General features: G+C 35.0%; 1 protein-coding gene across 16 annotated transcripts in view; it reads left to right on the top strand.

Annotated features, from left to right (window-relative positions):
• Positions 1–17871, top strand: part of TRDN (triadin) — a 387419-nt gene that overhangs the window by 95153 nt on the left and 274395 nt on the right. For all 16 annotated transcript variants that reach the window (XM_063096118.1, XM_063096115.1, XM_063096120.1 and 13 more), the window contains exon 5: positions 9520–9579. In XM_063096118.1, the coding sequence (XP_062952188.1) occupies positions 9520–9579 (60 nt within the window). The remainder of the gene's footprint in view (positions 1–9519; positions 9580–17871) is intronic.

The raw sequence follows: 17871 nt of genomic DNA, 5'->3' as shown, positions 1-17871 counted from the left end.
GCACAGCTAGAAAGTACGGAAATTAGATTTGAATCAGACAAATTGACTCCAACGTTAATTATCTTCAACATTAAGCTGTATTTCAATGCATGTCACAGATGAAAATATTTTTGTTTAGATCTTTTAATAGCTTCTCTATGAATATGTTTTCCTATCAAAATGCATAGTATTTTAATTATATTATATGTTTTAGATTTATGACATCTTTAATATGATTATTAAAAATATTTAAAGATTATTGCAATCCATAAATAATGAATAATCTAAAAATATAACTAAGTTTTATTTATTCAGCACAATAATAAATTATTCCATATGCTCTTCTGTGTCCCAGCAATTCACAACTCTCTCACATTTTTCTAAAGGCATCATACTTTAGAAAAATAGTCTGATTGAGGAGGGTGTATTTCATTGTTATCTCCATCAAAGAATAAAACATGAAGTCCAGGGTTTAAATTCTTTGACTTCCTTATATGAAAGAAAGTTGTAAATGCATTTAAAGCCTAGCATGATAAAGTTTTATGATAATTTCAAAAGTTTTTAGATTTTGAGTGAGAGATGAATAACAATTTCAAATCTGAGAGGAGACATCTACTTTGCTCTCTGCTTCTCATCTTTGGTCGTATCTCCCTGCAAACAACCAGAAAAATGTTAGGAGAAAATCAAGAATAGTAAAAGAAGAATATACTTCGTATATTCTGTGGAAGTTACTTGCCCTTCTCTTAAACCCTTCCGAACTCATGATACCATTACTGACACAGTAAGCACTAGTGGAGTACTGATTCATTCTAATTACTCAAGGTTACCAGTGACTCAGTAGAATAAAGATACCCTTCACTGCCTCCTAACACATTGAGATAATTGTCGCTATTTTTCCATGTTGTTTTTTCTTTCGTCAATTCTCAGAATTCAAATTGAAACTTGTAACTCTAAAGACCTATGGATATTGTCCTGTAATTTTATTTTTTTGTTGTGTCTTTATCTGGTTTTGGTATCAGAGTTATGTTGGCCTCATAGAATGAGTTTGGGAGAATGGCTTCTGTTTCAATTTTTTGGAATAGTTTGAGGAGAATTGGTACTAATCCCTCTTTAAAGGTTTGGTAGAATTCAGCTGCAAAGCCATTTAGACCTGGGCTTTTCTTTGTTGAAGACTGCTAATTACTGCTTCAATCTTGTTGCTTGTTATTGGTCTATTCAGGTTTTCTGTCTCCTCTTGGTTCAGTCTGGGTAGTTTGTATGTGTCCAGAAACTTATCCATATCTTCCAGGTTTTCATATTTGTTGTCATACAGTTGTTTATAATAGTCTCTCATGATTCTTCATATTTCTCTGGTATCATTTATAATGTCTCCTTTTTCATTTCTGATTTTTGTTATTTGGGTCTTCTCTCTTTTTTTCTTTTCTTTTCTTTTTTTTTTTTTTTTGTTAACCTAGCTAATGGTTTGTCTATTTTATTTTTCTTCTTGAAAAACCAACTTTTTGTTTCATTGACCTTTTCTGCCAGTTTTGGGGTCTCTATTTCATTTAGTTCTGCTCTGGTCTTATTTATTTATTTCCATCTACTACCTTTAGGATTGGATTGTTGTTTTTCAAGTTCTTTGTTTGAAGTCTTTCCATTCTTTCGATGTAAGCATTTATTGCAATAAATTTGCCTCTTAGTGCTGCTTTTGCAGTATCCCACAGGTTTTGGTATGATGTATCTTTATTTTCATTAGTTTCAAAAAATTTTAATTTCCTGTTTAATTTCTTCTTAGACCCACAGGTCATTTAGGAGCCCCTATTGTTCATTTTCCATATATTTGTATAGTTTCCAGGGTTTTTCTTATTATTTATTTGCAGTTTTAGTCCATTGTGGTCTGAAAATATACTTGGAATAATTTCAGTTTTTCAAAATCTTCTGAGACTAGATTTGTGACCTAATATGTGGTCTATTCTGCAGAATGTTCCATGTACTGATGAGAAGAAAGTATATTCTTTAGTTATTGGTTGAAATGTTCTTTATATATCTGCCAGGTCCAGTTGGTCTAAGATGTAGTTTAAATCCTGTGTCTCTTTGTTGATTTGTTGCCTGGAAGATCTGTCCCATACTGAGAGAGGGGTTTTCAGGTCACCCACTATTAATGTATTAGGGCCTATTTCTTTCTTTAGGTCTAAGAGTGTTTGCTTTATATATCTGGGTGCTCTAGTATTGGGTGCATACCTATTTGCAATTGTTATGTCTTCTAGCTTGATAGATGCTTTTATCATTATACAGTGGCCTTCTTTGCCTTTTTAAATGTTTTTTTGATTTAAAGTCTGTGTTATCTGATATAGGAATAGCTACTCCTGCTTGTTTTTGGTTTCCATTTGCATGGTATATGTTTTTCCATCCCTTCACTTTTAGTCTCTGTCTGTCTCTATATGTGAGATGGATCTCTTGAAGACAGCATATACTTGGGTCTAGCTTTTTAATCCAATCAGTCAATCTGTGCCTTTTGAATGGGGAGTTGAATCCATTCACATGATGAACATAAATGCAAAAATCCTCAACAAAATATAAGCAATCAGAATACAGCAACACATCAAAAAATTTATACACCATGATCATGTGAGATTCATCCCAGGGATGCAAGGATGGTTCAAGATATGAAAGTCAATTAATGTGATACGTCACATCAATAAACTCAAGGACCATATGATTATCTCAATAGAGGCTGAAAAAGCATTTGACAAAATTCAACATCCCTTCATGATAAAGACTCTAAACAAATTAAGTATAGAAGGAAAGTATCTTGACACAATAAAAGCCATCTATGACAAGCCCACTGCCAGCATCATTCTGAATAGGAAAAAAAAAAAAAAAGACTGAAGGCTTTTCCCTTAAGGACAGGAACCAGACAAGGATGCCCACTCTCACCACTTCTATTTAGCATAGTACTGGAGTTACTAGCAGAGCAATCAGATAAGAGAAAGAAATAAATCACATCCAGATCGGAAAAGATGAAGTCAAACTGTCCCTATTTGCCAATGACATGATACTATTTATAGAAAAACCTAAAGACTCTATCAAAAAACTCCTAGAGCTGGTTAATAATTTCATTAACATTGCAGGATACAAAATAAATGTTCTCAAATTAGTTGCATTTATATTCTCCAATAATTAGCTAACAGAAAGAGAAATCAAAAACGTAAGCCCATTTACAACAGTCACACAAAAAAATAAAATACCTAGGAATCAATTTAATGAAAGAGGTGAAAGATCTCTACAATGAGAATTACAAATCACTATAGAAAGAAATTAAAGATGACACAAAATGATTGAAAGACATTCCATGCTCTTGGATTAGAAGAATTAACATTGTGAAAATGTCTATAATATCCAAATTATCTACAGATTCAATGTAATCCCCATCAAAATACCAATGACATTCTTTACAGAAATACAAAAAAACAACCTCAACATTCATATGGAACAACAAAAGACCCTGAATAGCCAAAGCAATCCTGAGCAAAAAAGACAAAGCTGGAGGCATAACACTACCCAACTTCAAATTATGCTACAAAGCCATAGTAACCAAAGCAGCATGGGACGGGCATAAAAATAGGCACTCAGACCAGTGGAGCAGAATAGAGAACCCAGAAATCACCCCTTAGGCTTACAGCCATATGGTATTTGAAAAAAGGGACAAAAACATACATTGGGGAAAAGACTGCCTCTTCAATAAACGGTGCTGGGAAACTTGGATATTCACATGCAGAAGAATGAAACTAGACATGCACCTCTCACCATATACTAAAATCAACTCAAAATGTATTAAAGACTTAAATAAAAGATCTGAAGCTGTAAAATCACTAAGGAAAAAACACTTCAGGGACTAGGTCTGGGCACAGACTTTATGAACATGAGCCCAAAAGCACAAGCAACAAAATAAAAAATAAACAAATGGGACTATATCAAACTAAAAAGCTTCCATTACAGCAAAGGAAACAATCAACAGAGTGAAACAACAACCTACAGAGTAGGAGAAAATTTTTGCTAACTATGCATCTGGCAAGGGATTAATATCTGTAATATACAAGGAACTCAAGCAATTATACAGTAAAAAAACAAATAACCCAATTAAAAAATAGGCAAAGGAACTGAATAGATATTTTTCAAAGGAAGACATACAAATGGCCAACAGGTATATGAAAAAATGCTCAACATCACTAGTCATCAGAAAAATGCAAATTACCACCAAACTGAGATATCATCTCACCCCAGTTAGACCGGCTATAATCAAAAACAATGAGAATAAGAAATGCTGGCGAGGATGTGGAGAAAGCAGAACCCTCCCACCCAGTTGGTGGGACTGTAAATTAATACAGGCACTATGGAAAACAGTAAAGAGGTTTCTCAAACAATTGCAGATGATCCAGCAATCCCACGTCTGGGTATATACCCAAAGGAAAGGAAATTGTCATGTCAAAGGGATGCCTGCACTCCCATGTTTGTTGCAGCTCTGTTCACAATAGCCAAGATATGGAACCAATCTAAATGTCTATCAATGGATGATTAGATAAGGAAAATATGGTATATATATATACACTATGGAATACTACTCTTTCACAGAAAAGAATGAAATAATCCCATTTGAACAACATGGATGAGCTTTGAGAAACTTATGTTGAGTGAAATAAGCAAAGCATGGAGGGATAAATACCATATGAATTCTCTCATAAGTGGGGGCTAAGAGATAAAGAAAAAATGAAAGAAAGACCACAGTAGTGTGTTGGACTTGCAGAGGGAGAGAACGTTCCTAGGGATACAAAGTGGAGGGGGGAAAGGGCAATGGGGAGGGAGGTCAGGGATAATTGAGGGGATAATTGGGTGGCAACAATCTGCTTTGTACCCCATGACTATTCATAACCAGTAAAAACAAAACAAAACATTAAAAAAAAAACCAACTATGAATGGCCTCACACCTGGATTGAGATAATTTAACCTCTGTGCCTTCTAAGCCACAAACAATCTTTAAGATTTACTGGTTACGAAAACGGCTTATGATTCCAACTAGCATCTGGTGCTGAGACTTAACATCTTTTCATAGACATTGGACTTCCACCTGATTGCAAAGGTGATATATTTGGAGGTGAATAATGACTGCCTTGACCTTATTCTTTGTCCCCTGTATCCAAGTTTAGATCAGATTTAAGTAAACTGTTACTTAAACAGTGTCATGATATTAAACACAGTTTTATGCTATGATGCACTATTGTCATGTTATGCAAAATGTAAGCATTTACTTGTTTATGGAAATGATTAAATAGCTAGAAACTAGTATTGATGTAATATAGCAAATTTTACTTTTCTTTGAAGTTTGTTGAAAACCGCAGAACAATAAACCTTTAATGTCTTGAATCTTTTAAATTGAATTTTCTAACCTTGTACAGATTGTTCTTGGCTGGAAAGAGCAATTGAAGGTAACAAATCAGGTATTGTCTGTCTGCATACGAGGAAAAAAATCTTTCTGAAGTCTAAATTGGTAACATGTTGTTACTCAATTGGACAATAAGCTGAATTTTCATCATTTCCTGGCTAAAGTGCAAGGAGAGAGAACTGATACATTATGCAGAGACTTCATTGGATCCTCTGACATCTGATAGACATAGACAGTGACACCTGTGATGGAATCCAATCCCCAAAGAAAATGCAATGTTGCAATAAAACATGCAGAGAGACATTTAATTTATCCTTAAGTTTGAATCATCACAAATTAATTTCTTTTGTCTTCTGTTAGCAAAGAAATGTAGGTGTGTGAATGCCTTTACTTGTTTTGCTGTGCTTGTCTATACTTGCCTCTATAAAAATATTTATAGACTTAAAGTGGTCTTTCAGCTAAAACGTTAGTTGATGATGTTTCTGCAGAAAAACTGCCCATATAAATCATCATAGAGCTGTATAGATTTTCATTGTATGTGTATCTTTTTAAGTATTTGTGAACCCTATTTAGAAGAAAGGTGAGTGGATCTGTCCAGAGGAGTGTGTCTGTCTTAGTTTGTACAAGGCTAAAGGGCAAAATCAGGAAAATAAGAAACTGGGGCTTTTTCCTTGAGTTTGGTCTGAATTGCAGAACTGAGTGTGTCTACTCCATTTATCATTGAGTAAAACAAATGCTGTAAAATATATTGCCATTTTTCAGTTTAATTCTCCTTGAGTTTCATTTATTTTTATTTTTGCTTAAGTAAAACTCATTATGAAGTGTATCCAACATGCAAGTATTTATCTTCCACTTTAGAGTTACCTCCCTTTCACGAATTTGGGAAAGGGTGGAGAGAATAAATTTGCTCCCTGCCTTTCCCTTTTGTTGAGTGGTATTCTTGATCCCAGTCCTTTTGAGATTTGCCTTTATTTGATTTTTTTTCCCTCCAGGGTGGATTCCTGCTCAATTCAATTCTGGTTACAATCTAGCACTCATTCCTTTTGATGAGATGTGGCTTCATATAGAGCTAAGAGGAGCCAAAGCAGCTCCTGCTACTACTTCTTTCATCTGTTCTCTGATGTGCAAACTTCCCCCTACTTTGCAGAAAACCCTGCTATGGACCAACATGGACTGTCTAGTTCCACAATCCACTACCTGTCCAAACAGTATACCTCTCAAAATCTAAGTTAAGCTAGGAGGCTCTGACTGGATTATCCAGGCAGGATGACCTTCAGCACCAATCCTGCAGAAGATTCTTGCTCACCTTGATCTTCCCGTGTGAGTTCTAGAATCTCACCTTTATTCTTTTGAATGGCCAGCAGGTTTCTGTGGAACACACACACATACACACACACACACGCACGCACGCACGCACGCGCACGCGCGCATTTACACACACACACCCCTACCTCTAAAGGAAAAAAGATATTCTAAACAACAATTTTAAGACCTCATAGCATAATTAATATAGCATTTCATGTAATTTTTTAACTTTGAAAATTTCATCCCATGTCTGATTCAAATTAATACCTACTAGAAGAAATTTTCCCTTAAACGTACTTCCTTAGCAAATCTAGAGTCCACTCTAAATCTTTGACATTTTGCTTGCTTTATGAGCTGGAGTTATGCAAAGCACCAGTTTTCTCCATAGGCTTCTCTTGATCTGAGTAGGAGGGAAGAAGCAGAACAGTACTGGCAGGGCAGAATATCAATCTTGTGTTTTCAGTTCATTTGATAAAGATTTAACCCTGTGAGTGACTCTAAGATTTTAAAAAGGTCATTTACTTCTCCTAGGACTAGACCAGGACTGCCTAGTAGTAATATAACGTGAGCCATGTATGTAATTCAAAGTATTCTAGTAGCTGCATTTAAAAAAGTGAAAAGAAAAAATATGAAACTAATTTTAGTAATAAATCTTATTTAACCCAATGTATCAGTCAGGGCTCAAACAGAGAAGCAGAACCAGTAGGATAGTATGCAGATACACGTATATAGCAAAAAAATTATTACGAGGAATTAGCTTATGTGATTGTAGAGACTGACCCAGCAAGTCTGAAGCTAGAAGACAGACAGTCAGGAGGGGAAGATTGTGGATGGGCAAGCTTGAGCCCCCGGGCATGGACCAAAACTGTCATCCACAGGCAGAATTTCTTCCCTTGCCCTGGGAAAGCTCAGGCCTGTTTTTAAGACTTTCTAATGGAATCAGGTAAACTCATCCAGATTATCCAGAACCATCTTCTTAATTAACATCAACTGATTAGTGATTTTAATTACACTTGTGAAATATCTTCACACAACTCCTAGATTAGTGTTAATCTGCATAATTTAGGGTAGTAGCCTAGTCAAGTTGACTCATCAGTAAAACTACCACACTCAATATGGCCCAAACAATATTTCAAAATATAATTAATATAAATATTGTTAACGAGATATTTTACTTCTTTTTTACACCAAATCTTCTTTATCTAGTGTGCATTTAACACTTATAGCACTTCTTAATCTGGACTAACACATCATGTACTTAGTATGTACACGTGTCTGGTAGCTACTGCATTAGACAGTATAGGTCTAAACAGGGACAAGGAGTGATTAGGCTGGTTATTGTGTATTTTTAGAGCAGTGGTTCTCAACTGGGATTCATTTTGCCCAACAGGGGGATACTTGACTATGTCTGAAGACGTTTTTTATTATCATGACTTGACTTGGGGGTGGCTGCTGGCATCTAATAGGTGGAGGCCAGGAATGCTGCTAAATACCCTAGACCCCACCCCCGAATAATGACCCACCCAATCCAAAAAGCCAATAGTGCTAAGGTGAGAAACCTGCTGTGGAGTAGAATTCGGAGACATTAAGGGAAGATACACAAAATGATGAGAGAGGCAGGAAGGTGGAAGTTTTCTTTGTCCTTTGGAGATCTTTCCTGGCACCTTGGAGAAATATTTTTGGAGATCTGAATGAATACATCACCTCTTTTATATCTGCATGTCCATCTGTAAAGTCAAGGGTGGGAAAAGGATGGACGAGTGACCCTGTGAATAGTAAGATGACGGATTAATGAGGAAAACGGCAGGAAATCTTCATGGTAGTGGTAACCTCCTTAACAGGTGAATTAAAGCCAGCAGCTGTTTTTTCTGAAGATATTTAGAGTTTTTCTATGGTTGGTCTTGATTTTGTGGACTTCTGGAAAACTTACAAAAATGCAAATGCAAATTTACAAATGGAGAATTTAAAATGTGTACAGTAATTAGCACCATCTCAGACCATCTGTGGAATAAAGTTGTGATAAATAAATAAATAAACCTCATTAGCATTTTCGAAGAAAAACCATGTATTTAAGATTAAGTCACTTTTCAGAGGTAGTAATCATATTTGCAAACTCTAATCTCAAATTTACTTCTATCCAAATTAACTGCAAATTCAGAATTAACTTTATTTTCTAAGCCTTGGCAATGTATGTATACTGAAACTAGCAGTAAATTGAATATATTTGTTAAAACCTGATACTTAGAAAAAATATACAACTAACATTCTATGAAGTGTGTCATATCTGCTTGCAGTAATTATTAGTTAAATGTAATGCCAAATGCTGATTATAAACATAGCTTAGAGTCAATACTTTTGAAATATATTTCCTATTAGTTGTTACAGTTCATTTCACAAATTCTTAATTTAATATGAAAAACTAAATCTTCCTAAATCTAAATGACATTCTTATTAAGGATTCTTAATTTGTATTGAGAGTAATTGAAATGAAACATAATTATAGTTTGTGATCAATTTTAGCACTGAAAATGGTGACAACCTATCTCTGTTGACATACATTTTTAAGCTTTTTCAAGATAACTATGATTTCAAAATAACTCTGATTTTGAGATAACTCCAATTTTTCCCTTATTTTAATAAATAAGCAATTTATGTAGCAGTATGTTACAAAGACTTTCTTTTTAGACACCAATAAGCTTGTTATATATAATAATTTAGACTTTGTGGTGGAATTGTAAAGTTGTTATCATAGCTATGGTTTAAATTTTATACTTTTTTCAAAGAGTTTTTAAATTATAAATTCTATTTTTTTCTAGAAATGTACAAAGAAAAGACTGAAAAGCAGCAGAAACCTGAAAGGAAAATACAAACCAAAGGTATATGTTTAATTTTACGTTTATTATTACTTTTTAAAGGATATATATTTTTGTATGTTTATATGGGAAAAAGTTTTCATATTTAGTGTTTTTTGTTTTAAAATATTTGATATTGTTTGAATAAGTGCGTTTAATCGTCAGTTAATTTCTGATATAAATGCTTATCAGAATACGTTCAATGATTGAAATCAAAGTAACATTAAAATGTGTGGCAATCTTTGTATTATTTACAACCGGTTTTTACTTACTAAGGTAACACATATATATAGCAATATATATTTTGACTGACTGAGCAAATACTTTTTCCTCTTTTAATAAATTACTGCAATATGTCAGAGATAATTTTTTTAACCTGAATTTCTGATGCCATGCAATACCTTTACAAAGTTCGGAGGAGATGTTCAGTCATTTTATTACCTCCCTGAAGAATGTCATGGCCCCACAGCTTTTTTACACAGCCTCAAGGGCAGACGGACAGTGACAATGTGATGATTAATATCCCTTTCAACTGAACTAAATCCAGTAATGGCAGTCTTACAGCAGAAGCATATTAATAATGGTCAGCATTGTCTTATTCATCTTACAAGCATCACTTTTCTGGGGGTAACCCACGTAGACATAAACTTTTAAAGAACCTTATTTCAGAAAGCAAAGGCATTCAAAACAGTGTATTTCCATGCATGCCCAAGTTTTTTCAATGGTCAATTATGCATGATTTTGGATGACCCAGGGTAAAGATAAAAATCTCATACTCATCATATTTATGCGATACAGACTGAAAATGAAAGAATTTTCCTGGGATAAAAATTATATGTTGTCCAATATTTATTATCAAAAACTGGCTAATGCAAAATTATCTGTGGTAAAATCTACAGTTGCAGATAGTGAAGTTTCAAATAATAGAAGTTCTAATTTAACTTAAATTACACTAGCATGTAAATCTGTATTACAATGCCATGCCGTTGTTGTTTTTAAAATACTTTTCATGTACTTCCTTTTCTTGAAGAGCTCAGCTCATTCTACAGATATTATGTCTTTAATCTTAATGTTTGAGTTCATTCCAGATTGGTCAGCCAATCCTTATACAATCAGGGCACTGAAGCTCACTCAATTGAAACCTATTTATATTTGTACTTAGGAAACTAATGTCTTCCTACTGTTCTCTTTCCTTTTTTGGTTCTTAATTCCTTTGGTCAGGGAAATTGGACATAGCTCTTGACTAAGTGAACCATGACTGAACTGGCTATATGCTTCTATCTGCTGGAGGTTAAATAGAAACTCAACTGGTTCCACACGATTGGGGTCTCTGCAGTTTTATCTTGTGGACTGTACTATTAATTTAATAGCAATGCTACTAGAGTGAATGTAGTGATGCAGTTGGCACTATTAGTATTTTGGACCTGGCTCTATTAGAATCCTTCTGTCAAAGTCTTTGAACAGTGGGATGTAGACTGGGTTTATTAAACTACTGAGTCTTCCATAATTAAAACAGTGAATTTGGTTAAAGTTTAAAATAAATTTCTCAAAGGCTGGGCTGGAGATTAGTAACCTGAATGTATTTTTTGAGTAGACCAAATACATTTTGGGAAGGTGAATGTTTGTCAAGAAAGAGAAAATGGAGCTGTTTGACACTGAACTGGGCATTAGAGGTAGTTTATTTTTTTCCACAATTTTTATGTGTGAATATAAACAAAAAAAATTATTTTATTACTTAATTTCCTGTCTGTAATTGAGGTAGAACAATGACTGCTCTTTATTTCCAAATAGGTCAGTGAAAATAAATGATTTATTTATAACTCTTCTTATATGTATATAAAGATTTTATAACAGTTCTTATACGGAGATAAATACTGCTTTTTGTATGCCCTATTCCATGTCAGTTATACTTACATGTGACAGATAGTTAGGAATTGAAATTGTTATCAAAACATTTTGAACTCTTACAAGAAAAGATACAATCTATCCTAGGTAATAGTAGACAGTGAACAAGCCAGTAAATATGAGTCTAAAAAGATTTATTATTGTGAAGCAGGTGCCTGTGGGGGAGAAGATAAAAATTTTGGTGGCTGGATGGTTTGCTCAGTTGGTTAGTGGGTGGTATTGATAACACAAATGTCAAGGGTTCGGATCCTGTACCGGCCAGCTGCCCAAAAAGGAAAAAAACAATTGGTGACGTTGGAAGCTAGATCATATTCTACTGTCTCTCCCTCTCTCTTTTTTTTTTTTTTTTCCTTCAAGGGATTCATATTGTATTCTAAATATCTTAGGAGTGTGGAAGTAATTGTAAAAGCCCTGGGAGTCTACACCTAGATGTTTTACTCATCCACTGGAATATAAAAAACAAAAAACATGTAATCACAGAGAATATATATTTCCAAAACAATTCCATATAAAAATGCTAACTAATCAATTTTTAAAGTGTCAAAGAATTAATGTCTTAATTCTGATTATTTTTTCATAGAAAATTAGGTACTTTTTATAGTCATTCACATTAAATAATTTTAATTAATTATATCATGCTAACTTTTATTTCTGCATTGTCCCTCTGTTTATTTTGCTTGCTGTTTTTCATTATGGAAGAATGCAGCGGTTTCATGGAGCTAAAGGATAAGATCCTTAACTCGTAACCTGGCAATGAGTACTGATTATGGTTTTAAAGGTATAACCACTGACATGCTAGTTAAGGTTTACCTTTGAACTAAATTAACCTCATTTTTTTTTCACATAAGGAAGGGAGGTAGGAATTTATTTTATAAATATAAACAGAATAATATATGTACTTGTGACACTGTATTGAATTCCTAAAGTAATACATTGGAACATTAAGCTTTCCTAGAAGAAACTTAACAACCGTAATTTAACATTTCCTAGATTACCAAATGTCATTCACCAAATTGTTGCTCATATAAATGGCCCCTGGTGAGCAGGCAGAAGGAGTTCGCTGCAATAGAGTATTTGTTAGCTTGAAAAATGCTGATTCCATATCAGGGTGATGGTTTCTAATGAAAAGTTTTATAGGGCAAAGTGATCTTGCAGAATACACTTGTATTTAAAGCCTAATACTTTAAGCCTGTAAGAACTAATAAATATTCAGAAGGAGATAAATAAGGCAGTCTTGAAATCTCAGCCCATGAGAATTTCAGATAAATGGATACTCATTGTGGGTTGTAGAGCCACATGTTAGGTGATAAGAAGTGTTGACCAGTCAACAGTTTGGAGATCCTTTGTAGGAGTGAACAACTCTGACCACAAATGTGTTAAATGGAAACATATATACAGACCTTCTGTAAGTAATTATGATATTTGTCATTAATAAAAGGTCCCCATCATGATTGTTAAAGAATATTTTTTGATCATGGTAACTACTCCGATATGCTTACTCAATAGATAAACTAAGAGCACAGTATATGATTTTGACAGAGAAGAATGTCACCATCATTTTCTCCTACTTTTAGAAAAGTCTCAAATTAACCAATCTAGGTTAGAATCAAAATCTGGTAGCTTCTGGCTATGTGACCTTGGACAAGGTAATTAATTTTGTGTTTGCCTCCTTTTCCTCATCTGTAAAATGGTGATAACAGAGTTATGGTAGGGATTAAATGATTATGAAATGTATATATAGAATTCTTAAAAGGATTCTTGGCTAATTTTAAACAGTAATTATCAGCTAATTAACTAGTCCTTTTAATAACTCTGATTAGATAAGTGACAGTCGCTTATTGGTTTCTTATCTGCATTACTTTTTTCTCTATATTTTGTACCACTTAATAGCCACCTGATCATAGGCTGAAGGACTTTAAGATGTGTCATCCTGAGATTCTGTAACACAACGCTAAATTACCTTTACTGCCATGTCATCGCTATATTTGGGCTTCCCTTAAGAAATTGATATCATATGAGTGTTTATCTACTATGTACTAAATACTATACTTAATCATTTTTATCTAATATCTTTGGTAGGAATGCCAAATGGCTTATAACAGGTGCATTAGTTTCTTGTGGCTGCTGTAACAAATTACCACAAACCTGGTGTCTTAAAAAAACAGAAATTCATTCTCTCACTGTTCTAAAAGCCAGAAATCCAAATCAGTTCCACTGGGCTAAAATCAGGGTGTCAGCAGGGCCACACTCCCTCAGAGGCTCTAGGGAAAAATCTGTTTCTCATCTCTTCCAGCTGCCAGCATTCCTCGGCTTGCGGCTGCACAACTTCAATCTCTGCCTCCCAGGTCACACTTTCTCCTCTTCCATCTTCATGTTTCCCCTGCCTCCCTACAGTAAAGATACATGTGATCATGTTTAAGGCCCACCTGGATTATCCAGGATAATCTCTCCATCTCGAAATCCTTGACTTAATCATATTGCGAAGTCCTTTTTTGACATATAAGGTTGTCATTCACAGATTTCAGTGACTCTCATGTGTTTAGGGGGCCTTTACTTAGCCTACTCTATTGCCCTACACAATTTTTTAATCTTATCAATGGTAAAATAAACTTCTAGCTACCAGGTAAATTGCTCCAACAACCTCCTAGAGTCAAAGGAATAATCGGAGACAGAGCATTTAAAAGGGAAAAAAAAGTCTAAACCAAGGGTGCAAGCCAGTCAGATTTCAGAAGGACTCATTGTTAAATACAAAATACAAGTATTTATAGGTAGGAACCACGAAATGGCAAAGGTTATCAAATTTACTGTAATCTGTTCATGGGAGTAAAATAACAGCATCGTCACAAAGATTTTTATATATCTTCAGATATCAGCATAGCAAAAGTAAGGTGTAAAATCATTATTTTTAAGGAACTCAGGTTTATGGGAAATATTCAAGATTTCCTTATTTGGGGGACCAAAACCAGTAAGAATAACTCTATTATTTGGGGGTTCTTTTTTAGGCAGCAAGGTGGGTTTTTTGTGGTTTTTGTTTTGTTTTGGTTTTGCTTTCCTGTCTATGACATGTGAAGAGATTAGTCACATTGGAAGTAGGATAAAGTTTTGTATGGCCAAGTTAGTGCCATGATTCCCTTAAGATATTATAATATAAATTCCTCATTAAAAATTCATCTCTAATGTGCGTATGTCTAAATTGGATAAAATCTTCACATTTCATTTTAGACATTGGGTTATTTAGGAGCCCAGGTGGTCAATTACTTTTGGTATTTGAAAAGGCTGATGTAGAATGTGAAAATTCGCTGGACCTTCTTACGCAACTCTCATCTGACTTAACACAGGTAACTAAGAGACTTCTTTTATTCAATGTATTCAAGCCCATATTAACATCTATCGCATAAAATGTCTTCATCTATCTGTATCCTTTGTGCTAATAATTGACATCACTATCCACTTAAGTGATTCAAGCTAAAAAACTTGGAGTCATTGTTACGAGTGGTGGCACTCAACACTGACTGCAATTTAGAATCACCTGGATAATTCTTAAAAAAAATATATCCATATGCAGACTCCTTCCTGGGGCCATTAATGTTTGGGAGGTAGGGCCAGGATTTGACCCAAGCTCTCCTAAGTATTCAAATAGGTAGCCGGGGTTAGATCACTGTCAATTGCACTCATAGCTTAGAGTTCAGGGACATCTCATAATGGTTTCCTTGGACCAGCCAGTGTTTTGAAACAATGAGCAACTGGATGCCTTTAGATGGGGCCTCCACCTTCTGTTTACTACAGTGTCCACAGCTTTCTTATCACCACTGGAATCCATATTTATTTACTACCGCATCTATGAAGGTATTTGAGTTACAGTCCCTGCCATACATTTGTTGGTCTCTTTCAGTACCAAAGCCCTAGTCTGCTTGGCCCTTTGTCATATTCACTCTTCACTATAATTTAATCTACTTTCTCTCTCTTCTCCCACTGCTATCACCTCCATAATTATCTCTCACATTATAACAGTCAACTTCTAAGTTGATTTCCCAGCATTAACCCCTCAAGTCCATGTCACTTATAGGATTAAATCCATTTGTTGGAGTCCTGGTGGCTAAAAGATAATAGCCTGGCATATAAGACCCTCCTCATACAATACCCCTATAAATTTCCAGATTCTTGAACTTTACCATGTATCTTCCCTGCTCTGCTACCTCCTCACCAACAATCAGCATACAACATAATCTTCCCCTTTGCCACCTCCAGCACTCCACCCTCACTAATGCTCCCAATGCTATAGGCAGGCTGAACTGTTGGGTAGTCCCTAAGCAAGCATTGAAGCACTGCCACTGTCTTATAACTCTGTGCTTCTGTATGCACTGTTATCTCTGGCTTCTGGGCCCCTGCTATGTGATCACTTGCCAGGGTCCGACTCATTTCTTTGATTCTCAGATGGAATGCCGATTCCTTTAAGAGGCTTCTTCTGCTATCCCTCACTGGGGGCATTTAGGCACTTTCTCCATGCTATTATATGACCCCAGCCTTCACTCTTTACAGCTTTTTGACAACACATTTTAATTGTGGGCAGATTGATCTAACTCACTGCAGGCAGGAACTGTGTTTGTCTTCATATTTGTTCTAGGTCAACCTTGCCCCGACTCAGGATTCTGTGCTTCCTTATCCATAAACAAAGATGTTCATAGTCTCTCAGGTTACTACAAGCTCTCAATCTGTGTGCTTACATTAAATTAAAAATCATTCTAACTTCTAACAAAGTATCCAACACATTCAATAAATATTGAAATCATAAATTAATAAATTAATGATTTATTTCTTATATTTTGTTAATCTCTACTTGATTCCTATAGACAATTTTTGCATTTGACATTTCTGTGTTTATTTTTAAATATATGCACATATAATTATTCAGCTTTAATTGGGCCATTGTGATGTCAAATTTATTTGGTCAGCAGCAATGAAGAATTTGATTATAAAACAAAAACTATCTGTAGCATGTAATCTGAAAACACTCACGTTAAATCAACAAAAATTGTAATAATACAGATGAAAGCAGTACACATCAATCTGGGTAATTTGAATATGCAAAAATAATTCCACAATCTAATTATCCAGAGAAATAATTATTTTTACTTTTTTTTCTAGTTTTTTCTTACATGTGGTTGTTTATTATATATTTCCTTGCTTCTTTTGCAATTGCATATTTCATTGTTAATTTTAGATAACATTTAGGCTCCTATCTAACTATTAAACATGTCATTTTACTCGTAGAATAGAAGAAACCAGAAAAGACAAGATTACCTGGTGGTAGACATATAACTAGATGAAAGAACTTGTTCCAAGAAGGCTCCTAGACAAAAAGAGGGCCTGCTAGGCAGTCAGAACAGTAGGTGTCTGCTACATCCACCTGGACTGTCAGGTGTTCTGGTGAGGAATTGCCCTCAAAAATAAGGAGGATGTCCACATGGCAGAAGTGTATGCTGACAGCTGGCAGGTGGGCAGCATCAGAGCATGTTATCTGGTGGGAATGGGAGCTATTCTGGCAGGCAGACAGTGAAAATGGAAAAACTGTTAATAGCCATTAGGTGACAGTACACATTAATTTATTCACAGCACTTACTTTGTACCAAACACTATAGTGGGCACTAATATTTCAATGGTAAATAAGACCCAGTCCCAATGACAGATCTCAAAAAGAAAATCTACAGTTATACCACCATGTGGAGAGTACTCCACAGAGATGTCCTAGAGAAGAGATGCAGTTTGAACTCTGGCTGCCTCAGTTGCTCAGTTGCTGAATTGATGACTCCAGTTTTCTGGTAGAGCCTCAGAGGAAGGAATGGTTGTTCAGGTGTGAACTCTGTAACCTAAAATGGAAGACATAAAAGCTAAGTCCTCCAGAGGTCAGTCCTCAAGAAACAAGATGGGAACTTGCCTAAAGGGACACATCAGAAGTCTAATTATTAGTATTACTATTAGTATTTGTAGTTTCCTAGGGCTGCCATAACAAAGTACCAAGAACTGGATGGTTTAAAATAACAGAAGTTAATTGTCTCACGGTTATAGAGGCTAGAAGTCCAAAGTCTAGATTTTCGCAGGATTTGTTCCTTCTGAGAATTGTGAGAGAGAATCTGTTCCATACTTGTCTCCTAGCTTTTGGTGGTTTACTGGCAATCTTTGTCATGTACCTGAATCACTCCAACTTTGGACTTCATCTTCAAATAGTATTCTCCCTGTGTCTCTGTCTTTTCATATTGTGCTTTCTCTGTGCATATCTGTCTCTGTGTTCAAATTTGCCTTTTTTATAAAAAAAACGCAAGTCATATTGAATTAAGGAACAGCCTAATTACTTCATTTTAACTTGATTGCTTCAGTGAAGGCCCTATTTCCAAATAAGATCACATTCTGAGA

The sequence above is a fragment of the Cynocephalus volans genome, chromosome 5 (assembly GCF_027409185.1).
Source record: "Cynocephalus volans isolate mCynVol1 chromosome 5, mCynVol1.pri, whole genome shotgun sequence".
In the NCBI taxonomy this organism is placed as follows: Eukaryota; Metazoa; Chordata; class Mammalia; order Dermoptera; family Cynocephalidae; genus Cynocephalus; species Cynocephalus volans.
Note: the sequence above shows the minus strand (reverse complement) of the source record. Positions and strands in the feature narration are given on the sequence as shown.